Source organism: Tupaia chinensis, unplaced genomic scaffold, assembly GCF_000334495.1.
Source record: "Tupaia chinensis unplaced genomic scaffold, TupChi_1.0 Scaffold000596_2, whole genome shotgun sequence".
In the NCBI taxonomy this organism is placed as follows: Eukaryota; Metazoa; Chordata; class Mammalia; order Scandentia; family Tupaiidae; genus Tupaia; species Tupaia belangeri.
Genome location: NW_006160113.1, coordinates 111427 through 125799, shown reverse-complemented (window position 1 = coordinate 125799; position 14373 = coordinate 111427). Strand labels below are relative to the sequence as shown.

Sequence of the window (14373 nt, the reverse complement as noted above, 5' to 3'; positions counted from 1 at the left end):
AGAGTGAGAGTTAAAGCATTACAACATTGCAGAGTGGATGAATGAACAGTAGAATAATAACTTTTTCTCTATGTTAACATTGGTCATTATACTGATTATCTTGACAATTAGTATTTGGATAGATTTTACTCACTATGCACTACATTTCAGAATTAAAGAGAGCAGTTCAAATATCAATGCCATGGGAACACTGAACGGACAAGGATGAGGTCCATTGCTTTAGAACTGCAAAGAGCTTCATAAGCACAATGTTTCCCTGGTTCTATACAAAAATTCATCTTTACAACTTCCCATGTAATATTCAAAAAGAGCTTGTTCACTTGTTGAAGGAGTTCCTGACATTGTATCTTTTATACCAACGTCCCTCAACCCAGCAGTCTCTTCATGGCACCGAGGACCTCCTTGTTTCGCAGGCTGTAAATAAATGGGTTCAGAAGAGGTGTGACAATGGTGTAAAACACTGCCAAGATGTTATCCTGGTCCGGGGAGTGCAAGTAATGAGGCCGTGTGTAGGTAGAGAGAGTGGTTGTATAGAACAGGCTTGCCACAACCAGGTGGGAGGAACAAGTGGAAACAGCCTTCATCTGTCCTACACCTGAGCTCATCTGAAAAACAACAGTCAGCACACGGGCGTAGGAAGCTAGGATGGCCATGAATGGCAGCAGCAGAATAATAAGTCCACTCAAGAGGACCGTGTACTCGTACTGGGAAGTGTCCTGACACACCAATGGCATTAGGGATGGAACTTCACAGAAGAAGTGTTTGATGAGCCGAGACCTACAGAATGGAAGCTGAAATACATACAAGGTATGCACTAAAGCGTTGACAGAACCACTGCTCCATGCGCACATGACCATCAACCAACAGGTCTTCTTGGTCATCAGCACAGGATAACGCAGTGGATGGCAGATTGCTACATATCGATCGTAAGACATAAAACCAAGAAGAAGGGCTTCTGTTGCACCGAGAGTCAAAAACACAAATGTTTGAACCTCACAGCCTAAAAAACTAATGGCCTTACTGTTGGAGAGAAAGTTGGTCTCCATCTTGGGCACCGTGGTGGAGATGTACATCATGTCGATGGCAGAGAGCTGACAGAGGAGGAAGTACATGGGCGTGTGCAATCTGGTGTCCACTCGGATGAGGTGAACCAATATGATGTTCCCCATCAGAGCCACCAAAAAGAGGATGGCAATGACAACGAAGAGAAGAGTGTTCATTCGGCCATGCTGGAAAAGGTCAAGGAGCGTGAACTCAGTCCCCAAACTTTGATTCCCTGTTCCCATGGCAAAGTCAACAGGTGAAAGAACATATCTGAAATGATCATGTAATAATATTGACAACCCTATAAGAGAAAGTAAAGTAACAATTACTAAATACAATAGAATTTTCCAGTATCACCTTATAACTTCCTCTTATTGAATACATTGAATCTGTGCCTATTACAAATTGTACAGATCGTGAAATTAAGAATTTTTACAGATCGCACAATGAAAACAAAAAATGAAAATAAAAGAATCTTTATATAATTTTTGAGCACAAATTATGTGTCTCCTTGTAAATATCTCCAAGATGATAGACTGTAACTCTGTTCATTTGTTATGAAAAAATTCTCTCAATTTTTTTCATGTAAGTGGCCATTTAAAAAGGCAGTGCTCATCAAACATAGGATATTTTTGGGGGGAGAGGTTTTGGTTATAGGGCATGTGCTGTCACCTGAAAGAGAGACAGAGAGATAGAAAGCAAGAAATCATCCCCCAGGGAGGATGACCACGCCTCAGTCCCTTCTCCTCCATTCTCCTCTCGGGATCTTGGGCACTCACGCACATGTGCCTGGCACAAGTTTAAGCCACCGGGTTTAGGACTCGAACCACGGTTGACTACATGGGAGTTCAGTGACATAGCCATTACGCTAACTGCTTGTCCCCCAATATAGGATAATTTCAAATGATTATTTATTTCTCAATTGTAATGGGTAAATAGGAATAAATGCTATAGCAACATTTGTATGGAAATTGTATCCTTACCCTTATGAATTGATCAGCATTATTTCTTTTTTGTTTGTAAATACTGTTTCAATCATCATCTTAATTGATCTAAAAATTTCTTGTAGGTTCTTGTTAAAATGTATTTTTTTCTGCATGTCATTTTTTGAATAGTAAATACTGATACGTCTGAAGAATAATCCCCATATGAAATGATCTCTCCAATAATGTGGAATTTGAGGCTGTTTTCTTTCTTTTTTCTTTTTGACACAAGATAGAGAAAGACAGAGCAGTTAAAAGAGGTGGAATCTAAGAGAGAAAGAGAGAGAGCATGGCCAATTTATTTCCGTTAATGGGATCCTCTCCGCCAGCTCCCATTCACTGAGATCTCAGATGGGCCCAGGATGTCAGCCTGCACAGTCGCCTGGTGTGTGGTCAGGACTGTTCACCTGACAGATGGGGGAGATGGGCTGAGCAGAGGCACCTACAGACATCCTGCCTTTCTTATTCTGAAAGAAATCCCCACCATCCCCCTTCTGGCTCAATGTCAAGGTGACTCTTCTCTTATTGAGAAGAAGTTCTGATTAGAAGTGAAATAAAAGGGCCACCAGATGGTGTGATGGTTATATTACAGGACTTCCATGTATTCTAATGCAGTTCGAGTCCCAGACCTGGTGACTTAAAGTTTATGCCAGGCACATGTGGTGCTTGCCCAAAATGCCAAGAGAAGACTGGAAGAGAAGGGACTGCAGCATGGCCATCCCATTGGTGGGGGAATAATGTTTTGCTTTCTGTCTCTCTGTCTCTCTCTCTGTTTTGCTGGTGAGTGCACACACCCTATAGCAAAAACCTCTCTAAAAAAAGTGAAATACATGCATGAATTGACATGTATTATGGTATTATAGTAACTAACACATTAAACAAACTGCAATTCTCAATCCCACAGTTAAATAACTTGTGTCACTACATTAGGGCATGGCTTGAGCCTTCAGTGTGAGTTCAACAATTTAAAGTAGCATTTATGGAGTAAGTGCCACAAACCAATCTTTCAATGAGGAAAGAGAAGCAATATTCACATTCTAGACCAACGTGGATTTCAGAACTAGCTTATTATGATGAGACTCTAAATTGAAAGCCACATGTTTTATAAAACAACTTTATCAAACATGCAATTTGACTTGTAGTTTCTTTCATCAAAATGTGATGAACAAAATCATCTACAAATATTTTTGCATCATTGATGTCTATACTTACCTGCATTTTGAATTGTTTTGTTTAAATATTCTTATCATAGACTTATTTATAAGACATTAGTAACTAATTGCAGGAGATGGCAACTAGAGAAATGCATAAAATAGAGGCCCTGTATGAAAATATGTTTCCTCTTTCATATCATAAAACAATAATAAATGAAATACATTTTTACCATGCAAATATGAATAACTACCACATATAGGGAGCCATACAAATTACAAGATATTTTATTTTGTTACAACTGAATATAAACCTCATTAGAAATCTGTGTTTTTGAAATACTTTACAAACTTTTGTTGTTCTAAAATCATTAACAACTGTAACTATGGGCTAAGCATGACCTGACATTTTGAGGGGAAGATAAGGAAGAAAGACACGTCTTCTACCTCAGTCAGGAATAATGATACTTTGGGATTCCACTCTCTCAGGTAAAGAACACAGTCTACCACCAAACGCTAGCCCTGCTTTTCTGTGCTGTTTGTACATTTGACCTTATAACCCTCAGATTATTTAAATCTAACATAAAACTACATAAATCTCCAAGGCACACTCTGGTACTCTTCTCAGAGCTGTCATTTAAGTAAACACCGGGAATGTGTGCCCAATCCAGGAGTAGCCTAATGAAGACTATGGACATAAAAGAGAACCAAGAAATTGATTCCCATTAATTGTTCAAATAAAGTACATACCTTTAGCTGGCATCTGAGAGTAGTTGCGTGTTTTTCTTTTCGACCCGAGTTATAGTGAATTGTCACAGGACGGCCATTTCTCTGACTACTTTTAGTGACAACTCGATGCAATAACCATGTAGTCCCTGAGTGGTGGCTACCATGGATGAGCCCCCATCTCCAAGTTGTGTCTTCAAACTGAAGAATAAGGCGTGGTCCTCAAAGCAACCCTTGTCCTCTAGGTAAGCAGAAGTACAGGTAGTCCGTCATTTTATAATATAATTAATTTCCAAATCACTTCAACTGTAGGAAAGAGAGCTTCCCTCATAGTGCTCTATCTTGTTCTGATAGGATTTTCCCCTGAAGTAAAATATTTTAAAAACCTGGACATGGGTCTGCAAAATTAAATATAAGAATGATTCCCTGCCATTCTACTTGGAGGCACTGATTGCAAAGTCACTGTAATTCTTTTTCTATTGTTTTAACTGTAATTATACTATATGGTCATATATATATATATTTCAAAGAGATGTGAAGTAGAACAACACATAATCTAAGTAATCAAGGTATTTAATGTGACACTCCCAAAAAAGAAGCTCTCAACTTCTAAAAGTTCCAATCTGAAACACGTTTTAGGAATTATCATCACACCGGATTTCAAGATTGCTAGTGGTTTTTGCCTCAGGCGTGAATCTCCAGGGGTTTACCCTGAGAAGTACTGTGGAAGCAGGCCTAAGACAGAAAGGATGTGTGGTAAAGTGAGACCTTGGTCATCGCTGTAGAATTGGCCGACTGCCTAATCACGCTTTAACTTCGCCCTTCCATCTCAGAGCCCCTGGGGTTCTGCGGTCTCTGGCACACGGATGAACCACTGCTCACAGCAGGGCACGCTGGGAGACCTGGGGACACTGCCAGCTGAGAGACAGCACTGAGTCCAGGCTGAGCCTCCCACGCATCTGTCCAAATGGACTATAACCTTCTTATGGGCTTTTAGAAACGTTTAATTCTGTTTTATTTTCAAGATATGCATGTAGATTAGACTCTTCCCAATTAACCAACTGATAAGTGGATATATTTTAGTTAAACAAAATATAGTATTTCAAGAAATTACATAGTATCACAAATGGTCTATGTACAAAGAATATTCTATCTACAAAGAATATATATAATATAGAAAAGAATATATATATTTAGAGGGGCAAACATATGTCATAGTGATTACATTGTTGGGCTCCTACATGGCTGACTGCAGTTGGACTTCCAGACCCAGTGGCTTGAAAACCATGCAGGGCACATGTGCATGCATGCCCAAGATCCCAGAAAGAAATCTGAGGAGAAAAGATTGCCATGTGGCCATCCCTGCAGGAGGCATGATTTCTCATTTCCTTCTCATTGTCTCTGGCTGTCTGTCTCTCCTGCAATTGCATGCAACCTACGGCAAAAAATCTCTAAAAGACAAAAACAAAAACAAAAACAAAAACAAAAAATATATATATATACACATGTATATATATGTGTGTGTATTTATAAATAAATATATATGTATTTTACTATTTGGTAGCAAAACTGAAATATACAATATAAACTGTAAATAAGATAAACATGTCAAACATGTACTTGAATCATAGCATTATTTCAGTGAATGAGGCTCCATCAGTCCATACGTAGACCAATCTGTAGCAGAAGTCGGAATGCTGAGTGGCATATGTGGGGAAAATATCTTTGACTCATTTTCATTACGATGGATGATGTGGCCCTACGAGAATATGACATAAATTCTCTAAATGAATAAAAAGCATTCCTTGATTTTTATTCTAATTAACTTCTTCTTTTCTCTACTTACAGCAGAAAGTATCATGATTCAGACTGTGAGATGTATTAGTTTTTGGCTCAGCCATGATGCGTGGGTGGCACAGTGCCAGTCTGTGTTGGAACCACAGGGAAGGCAACAGTCCAGATCCCACATTGATCTGAAACCAGACATGGTGGCTCCTGCCCTACTGTAGAAACCACATTGACCTGGGACCCTGTATGCGCTCTGCTGACTCTGGGTGTGCACAGGCTGGGGGCAGGGAACTGTGCATGAGGAGACCGCCATGGGAAGCACTTGTTTCTCCTCTGTCCAAAAAAATACAATGGATAGCATTTCAATTAGAAATATATTAATTTCTAAATGTACTGTATTGTCTATGTGCAATACTTTGGGTTTGTTATTTATGCTTAAAATATCTGTATTTTTTCATTTCCACTTCCATCAAACCAGGTCTATCTTTGTTTTCTTTTTTTTGTTTTTTTTTTTTTTTTTTTTTTTGCCATAAGGCACACTCGCTGGGGAGAGACAGACAGAGATGGAGGGAAAGTGAGAAATCACCTCATGGAGGAATGCTGCAATCCCTTCTCCTCATCCTCCTCTTGAGATTTTGGACATGCATGCAGATGTGCCCAGAGTAATGTTTGAGCTCTGGGGTCTTGGAGTCCAGTTGAGGTAGGCCATGTATGATCCAGCACTTTAATCACCACGCCACCTGCTGGCCCCCAGACCATGTCTTTTATCAAGACAATCTGCACGTGTGTGTGTGTATACACACACATAGAAAACTTACACTCCTCTCAGTTTAAGTATTATCTTTTCTGTTTTTCTATACCCCAGTAGAGAATTTAAGTGTTAGTCTTATAATACAGTGTGTTTTTATATCTATATACCTCTATCTGTCTATATGGAATTTTACAATTCTCTGAACTATGATTTCTAGATTTCCATATTACTTGCAGATCTGGTCAGCTGGGAAGTGACTTTCTTGTCACCACAGTCAGGTCTTGACATTAGGCTTCACTGCACCTTGAGGTTACGTGGAATTTTACCGTGACGGCAAATGGAGCCCCTGAGGTGTGCTGTGTGCTGCACCATATGACTTATAACACTCATGGCCAATTGTAAAACTTTCAAGCAGTATCTTGATACACCATTATGGCAGCAGATACCCTCCTTCTCTAAGGAGATAAAATTACTAGGTCTGTGCAGGATAAGAGAGGATTACAGGGATGGAAGTAAGGAAAAAATTGTACATGTTTTATACGTGTGTGTGTGTGTGTGTGCACGCACACACGTGCATTTTCTCACCCCAAAAAAACAGAGGCACCAAGACAAACCCAGGCAGTAATGGGGAGTGCAAGTTGTTTGTGATTTTTAATAACCAATTGATGAAGTTCAAATTATAATTTTATGAAGTTTCATAAAAATATAGACATTACATGGATGGGTTATTTATATATAATGTGCATAGATTATATTTTAAAAGGTAATTCTTACAATTTTTTATAATTGAAATGGAAGGCAATTAGAATCCTTGGGCCATATTTTAATTCCTACATAAGTAATTGTAATTCACATCGCAGAGGAAACTGTACTCTTAGAGGTATGTAGTTGCACATGCCAGCACTTTGTGTGGTATTATCAGTGTTTGGGAATGTAAACTTTTTTTTCACACTTTGAGAGAGAGAAGCCTTGAATAAATTTCTATAGGAACTAAGAATGGGTTTCTCTAAATTCTAAATGTGCAATTTAGAAGAAACTCACCATCCAAATGTTTTTCTATTCACTTTCTATGCAGAAAGTTACTTTTGACCACATTTTTCACGGCAGCCAGGACATCCTTATTCCGAAAGCTGTAAATAATGGGGTTCAGCATGGGTGTGAGGATAGTGTAGAATATTGCCAGAAACTTGTCCTGGCCTGGGGTGTGGTATGATTTAGGTCTCATGTATGTGAAAATAAATGGCCCATAGTACATTATAACCACAACCATGTGATAGGAACAGGTGGAAAACGACTTCTTCCTTGTCTCCGATTTCATCTGAAGGACAGTAAGGAGAATTTGAATGTAGGAGACAGAGATCAAGGAGAAAGGAATGAGCAAGAAGATTATGCCGCTCACATCAACGCCCCGTTCGTAGCTTGATGTGTCCACACAGGACAACTTCAACATGGCAGGGACTTCACAGAAAAAGTGATCGATGGCCCTAGAGCCACAGAAGGGAAAGTGGAGCACAAACGCCGTGTGTACTGCAGAGTTGATGGCTGCTACCAGCCAGGACCCTCCAGCCATGAGCACGCTGATGCCCTCATTCATAAGAAGCGGATAGTGCAGTGGGTGACAGATGGCTGCATAGCGATCATAGGACATCGCCACCAGGAGGAGGCACTCCCCGCCCAGGAGGGTGAGGGACAGGAATAATTGGAAGCCACAACCTGCAAAGGAGATGGTCCTGCTGCCTGACAGGAAGTTAGTGACCATCTTGGGAACAATGTTGGAAATGTGCAGGATATCCATAAAAGAGAGATGGCGGAGCAGGAAATACATCGGAGTTTGGAGTCGTGAGTCTGTGCTGATAAGGAGGATCATGGCTGCATTTTCCACTACGGTCATAATAAAAATAACACATAGAAAGGGGAAGAAGACTAGGCTTGCTTGGTAAGAAGAGAACAATCCCAAAAGAATGAAGTCACTGCTGAAAGTGTGATTCTCATGTCCCATGCTGGACACTGTTGTTCATAAAGAGAAATAATAAGAATTAAATAGTAAGAGATTAAATATGATACAAATAGAAAAGTAATTTTTAATCGCTCTGCATCATAAAATGAGAATTAGTAACGTATAGTTTGTAGTTGCCATTAAAAGACTCTCGGCCAATTTTAGAGTAGATATTTGTTTTTAACGTTTTTGTCACAGAGCATGTGCAGTTGCCAGAGAGAGAGAGAAAGAAAGTGAGAAACTACTCCCCAAGGTGGGATAGCCATGCTAGAATCCCTTCTCCTCCATCCTCTTCTAAAAATTTTGGGCATGCACGCACATGCATCTGGCATGATTTTCAAGCCACCAGGTCTGGGACTCAAATAGTGGTCAGCCATGTGGGAACCCAGTGCCCTAAACACCATGCCACCTGGTGACCCTGAAAGGATATGTTTTACAAGTAGAGCATTCACTTGTCTGAATCAATAGATGACCTTCAGAATATTGAGTGGGCTCTGAACTCCATGTAGGGACTCAAAGTCTTAATTCATATTGTATTGTTTTCTTAAAACCAGTCATTGCTCAAATATCACTTTATATTTGACGAGGCCAACCACAGCACACTTTAAAAAAAAAAAAAACTTAATACTTCCACTTGAATCCCAACCTTCCTGGTCCTCCTTATTCTGTTCTCTTCTCTTTTTTTTGGCATATATTGCTTCACTTTCTAGTACATGAAGTAATAAATGTAGAAATTACAGCTATGGTTTATTGTTCCTCTCTCCTGCTACTATTTTACTGGAAATCCTGCATTCTTACAGTGTGAACCATTGCATAGTGGTTGCACAGGAATACTTGAATTCATGTATGAGATAAATGGACCATGGATTTTGTTTTCTCTCTAATGCATTTTTCAATTATGTACATTTCAGAGGAAATGAAATGTATGATTTCTAAGACTTTCCAAAATAATAAGTAATGAAATATTGTAAGAAATGTGAATTTATGTTTTTAATTTAGAACATAACCCATATTGAAAATTTAAAAAATGAAAGTTTATTCTGTCAAAATTAGCAATGTATCATTAATAGTGCATTTTACTTTTGTCATTTTTTTATCTTGTAGAATTGAATCATGACTGGGACCAGCAGTTGGCATAATGGCTATGTCTCTAGACTCCCATGTAGTTGACTGTGGTTCGAGTCCCGGACCCAGTGGCTTAAACTCACTCTGGGCACGTGTGCATGCATGCCCAGGATCCCGAGAGGAGAATGGAGGAGAGCGGATTGTGGCGTGACCATCCCTCCTGGGGGATGATTCCTCACTTTCTGTCTCTTTGTCTCTCCTCCTGGCGAGCACACACACCCTATAGCACAAACTTCTCCAAAAAGAAAAAAAAAAGAATTGAATCATGATTTATTAATTGTGTATGTGGGGAATCAGAGTGCTAACATTTTATACATGCATAGCAGTTACCAAAATCTTTACTTTATTAGGCATTTATACACCTTTATGTGTTTATGTCCCTGAATATAAATACATGCATAAATACATGCATACATGTGTATGTATATATGTACGATGCAATTTATGACAACATTGATCCAGGTTTCTGTCTCTTAGTAAATAGTAGGATCATGAATAACAAACAAACATAAGAAATTATTTGCCATTTTATTAACAACTAATAATATATTTGAATAAAATGAGCTTTGATTTTTGCTTTCGTGAAATAAATATAGTAAATAAAACCTCATCACTGATACCTCATACATGACTTATATTTGTGTCTATTTTATTTTTGTGACTGTTGAGATTCTCCATTAGGAAATGAGCAAATCGTTTAATCTCAGTAATTCCCTTGAATGCTAACATTGTTTTCCTGTGATTTTTGAGAACTTTAAAAGATCAAACCATGAAGGCGATTAGGAGACAAATGCTTGCATTAATTAGTCCTGGCTGTTTTCAGTGGGCTGACCCACGTATCAGTGAACCTTGCCAGAGACACGGCTTCAACTCTCAGGACAATGGTCCTCCCCACTAGCTGGTTAAACTTATGTACAAGCCTTTATTTTATTTATTTATTTTTTGGGAGATTTTTCCATAGGGTGTGTGTGCTCTCTGGAGAGAAAGTGAGAAATCACCCTCCAGAGGGATGGCCATGCCACAATTCTTCCTCCATTCTCCTCTCAGGACTTTTGGCATCCCTGCACATGTTCGTGGCATGATCTTTAGGCCGCCAGGTTTGGGACTTGAACCACAGTTAACTATATGGGAGTCCAGTGACATAACCATTATGCCAAGTGCTGGACCCTGTGCAAGTCTTTACTGGAGTAAAGTCTGTTTTTCTCCCATGTTCTAAACATTCTTTGTTTAATAACACTTAAGATTGGAGAAGAGATGTAATATGTATTTTTTTCTAGCTGTAGATGGAAACAACCTAATCTATCACATACTTTAATCACAGACTGTACTACTCAAATAATTTTTGTTATTTTATATATATCAAAATCTTCAAAACATATGACATATTCATTAACTTATACTTAATTAAAACTATTATTGCCTTTCTCTACCAGATATCTTGCTAAAATATTTCCTTAAATTTTCTTCTAACTAGAGGCCAATTGTTCACTAATATGGACATGAACAACACACTCATGTTAATTAAGTATTGGTTTGCTTCTGCATTATTTATTTGCATTAGATTCTCACTGTAAAACAAGCAGAAGACAAAAAAAAATCAAATAAATATTACCCAAAAACCATTTATTTGGGGGGACTAGCAGTTGGCATAATGGCTATGCCACTGGACTCCCACGTAGTCGACTGATGTTAGAGTCCCAGACGCGGTGGCTTGAACTCACGCTGGGCATGTGTGCGTGCGTGCCCAAGATCCCAAGAAGAGAATGGAGGAGAAGGGATGGTGGCGTGGCCATCCCCCCAGGGGTGACTGCTCGCCTTCTGTCTCTCTATCTCTGTCATTCTGGTGAGCATGAGCACCATATAGCAAAAACCTCTCCAAAAAAATTATTTTGAAAATGTTATATAGAAATCCTGGTTAATATTTTGCCTGTGGTACTCACATTTTGTACTCTATGCAAATGACATTTTTTATACTTTGAACTTTGTATAAACAAAAAAAAGACCCACTTGATGTAATAATTATAAAATCTACCCAAAAGCACCAAATATCAGATTTGCTTATTTAGTTGCCAAATGATTTTTTAAATGGTTGTTACTGGTAATTCATTTAAGTACAAGACAAACTTCTGGAAGAGACATAAGACAAATGCTGAATTGACCTAATTACAGATGAAATAATATTATTTAATTTAAAGGAAATTTAAATTTATATTAGGAATATAAGTACAATAGAAGTATAATTGAAGGCACCAAGCCAAGAAATGGGTTTGCCATTGGTTCATGTAAAATACCATTCATGAATTGGAAGAATCAATATTGTTAAACGTCAATGTTACCCAAAGTGATCGACAGACTCAATACCCTCTCTATTAATGTATCAATGGAAAGTTATCTGATGAGGATAATGTAAATAACAGTATGTTTGACTAAATAGTGTATTCACGTTGGGAAAGAAAATACTTTTGTATGCTGTAAAGATGTACAATGAATAAATGTAAAAAAGAAAGAGGTTAAAAAAAAGAAAAATAAAGCGAACTCTGTGGCAGAGGCAGCAGGTGGAGTGGTGATTAAGGTGCTGGATTTCCACATGGCTTCGCATATATGTGCATAACCAAAATCCCTGGAGGAGAATGGATTGTGGGGTGGCTATCTCCCTCGGGTATGATTTCTCATTTTTCCTCTCTCTGCCTCTCTCTGGTGAGCACATGTGCTTTATGAAAAAAATCTTTAAAAAGGGGCATTCTTCATAGAAATTAAGTAAAAATCAATCATAAATTTGAATGGACTTATAGAAGACCCTTAACAAAGTGATCGTTTGCAAAAAAGAACAAAGCTAGAGGTATCATCCTACTTAACTTGAAAATATACTGCTACAAAATATTGTAAACAAAACTGCACGCTACTAGCAAAGAAAACCCAGACAGACATACAGTGCAATGAAAGAGAATAGTGAGCCCAGATATATATACACAAAGTAGCCCATTTAGTTTTGATAAAGATCTCATGAATATGCATTTGGGAAAGGATGGTCTCCTCAGTAAACCGTGCTGGGGAAACTGGACATCCATATGCAAGGGCAGAAAGTAGATCCCTATCTCTCACCAAATATTACAAAACTCAATTCAAAAATTACTAAACATTTAAATGTAAGGCTCAAAACCATGATATTATCAGAAGAAAAATACCTCAGGACCTTGTTCCAGGAAAAAGTATTTTTCTACCAGTAGCTTGCGCATCCACATTTATTGCAGCATTATTCACAATTGCTAAGGCATGGAATCATCCTAAATGCCCAAGAACAGATGACTAGATTTTTTAAATGCAGCACATACACACTGTGGAATACTACTCAGTCGCAAAAAATGATGAGGTCCTGTCATTGGATACGACGTGTGGGACTAGAGAAGATATAGTGCTAAGCAAAGCCCGACAATGGAAGACTTTGTATATCCTGCTCAATATATACCTAATGTCAGCGCTTTATGGCAAAAAGTGAAAATTGGAAGACATGATAACAGTAACAGCACGTGTGAATACCAGAGATTGTACAGGACAAGGTGGACAGTTGGGGGGGGAGGGCTCAGGAAAACAGAAATGTCACGGACACCAGAGTGGGAAGGTATCACGCACAGGAGTATCTCTGTCCTGCTTGACCTGCCCTGCATTCATGCTTTCAGAACCCATAGTGTACGCTGGAAAGACATACAATGACTAAGTGTAAATTTAAAAATTAATGAATTAAAAATATTTTTAAATAAGATCTCAAAATCATGGGCAATAGCAACGAACAACAACAAAAGGATTATATCAAACTGAAAAGTTTCTGCACAGTGAGGATAACAACCAATGGAGTAAAGTGACAATCTATAGAAATGTATATGCAAGTTACATACCCAAAAAGAGATTAATAACCAAAATATATAAGGAACACAAAGAGTTCACCAGCCAAAAATAAATAAATAAAAATAGACAATCTATCTTAACAGACAGATCTCTAAAACAACAACAACAACAAACCATACAAATGGTCAAAAATAACATAAAATTTTTCATTTCTAATCAGAGAAATGAAAATCTAACCACAATGAGATATCACTTTACCCCATTTAGAATGGCATTATGAAAAACAAATAGTAAGTGTTGGCAACATTGTGGAGAAAGGGAAACTCTCAGGCCATGTTGATGGGATTTAAATTAGTACGCTTAGCAGACACAAGAATGTAAAGTTCTCTGTTGCAAACTATATGATAATAGCCTTTATTTGATTGTCACATACTTTGAAAACCATGTTGTGTACTATAGAGATATGCAATGATTGAATGTAAATAAATCAGAAAATTTAAAAAGGAAAAATAAAATAAAGCAGAACTATATTACACATATTATTAGACAGTCCCTCAAAAAAACAGATTTTATCCAGTTTATTCTGTTGCTGATAGATGATCTGAATCTTGGTAACTTAAGAGAATGGAGATTTATTCAGCTCATAATTAGAAGAGCCAAGATCTGTCAGTTGTATCTGGTGAGAGTACAGTACACATTAGCTATCGCAGTGGTGGGCAGGACCTGAGCACAGTGAAGTGTGTCTCTATGACCATGTCTGTGTTTTCTTGTACAACCCATGATGTTCAATCATGGGTACCCACCACGCTTTCCAATCACTTCTAAAAAAATCCCACCTTTCAACATATAATCAAACTAAATTTCCTCTTAATAGCTTCACAATGCAATCAAATTCCAACACACATTTTTGGGATATTCAAACCATAGCATATCTTATGACTCTGTAATCTTTTTATTGGGTATATA

The 14373-nt window shown here is 38.1% G+C and overlaps 2 protein-coding genes across 2 annotated transcripts; both read right to left on the bottom strand.

The window, feature by feature from the left end:
• Nucleotides 1–365: 365 nt before the first annotated feature.
• Nucleotides 366–1286, bottom strand: LOC102475716 (olfactory receptor 2AK2). Its single transcript, XM_006158414.1, has one exon. It carries the CDS (start codon nucleotides 1284–1286, stop codon nucleotides 366–368), a length of 921 nt encoding a protein of 306 aa, XP_006158476.1.
• A 6217-nt stretch (nucleotides 1287–7503) lies between these two features.
• LOC102471901 (olfactory receptor 2AJ1) lies at nucleotides 7504–8442 on the bottom strand. The gene has a single exon (XM_006158407.1). The coding sequence runs from the start codon at nucleotides 8440–8442 to the stop codon at nucleotides 7504–7506; it is 939 nt and encodes a 312-aa protein (XP_006158469.1).
• Nucleotides 8443–14373: the final 5931 nt, after the last annotated feature.

Excerpts from the sequence above, each read along its gene's own strand:
- LOC102475716 (XM_006158414.1), bottom strand. The coding sequence starts at position 1,286 with ATGGGAACAGGGAATCAAAGTTTGGGGACTGAGTTCACGCTCCTTGAC.
- LOC102471901 (XM_006158407.1), bottom strand. The coding sequence starts at position 8,442 with ATGGGACATGAGAATCACACTTTCAGCAGTGACTTCATTCTTTTGGGA.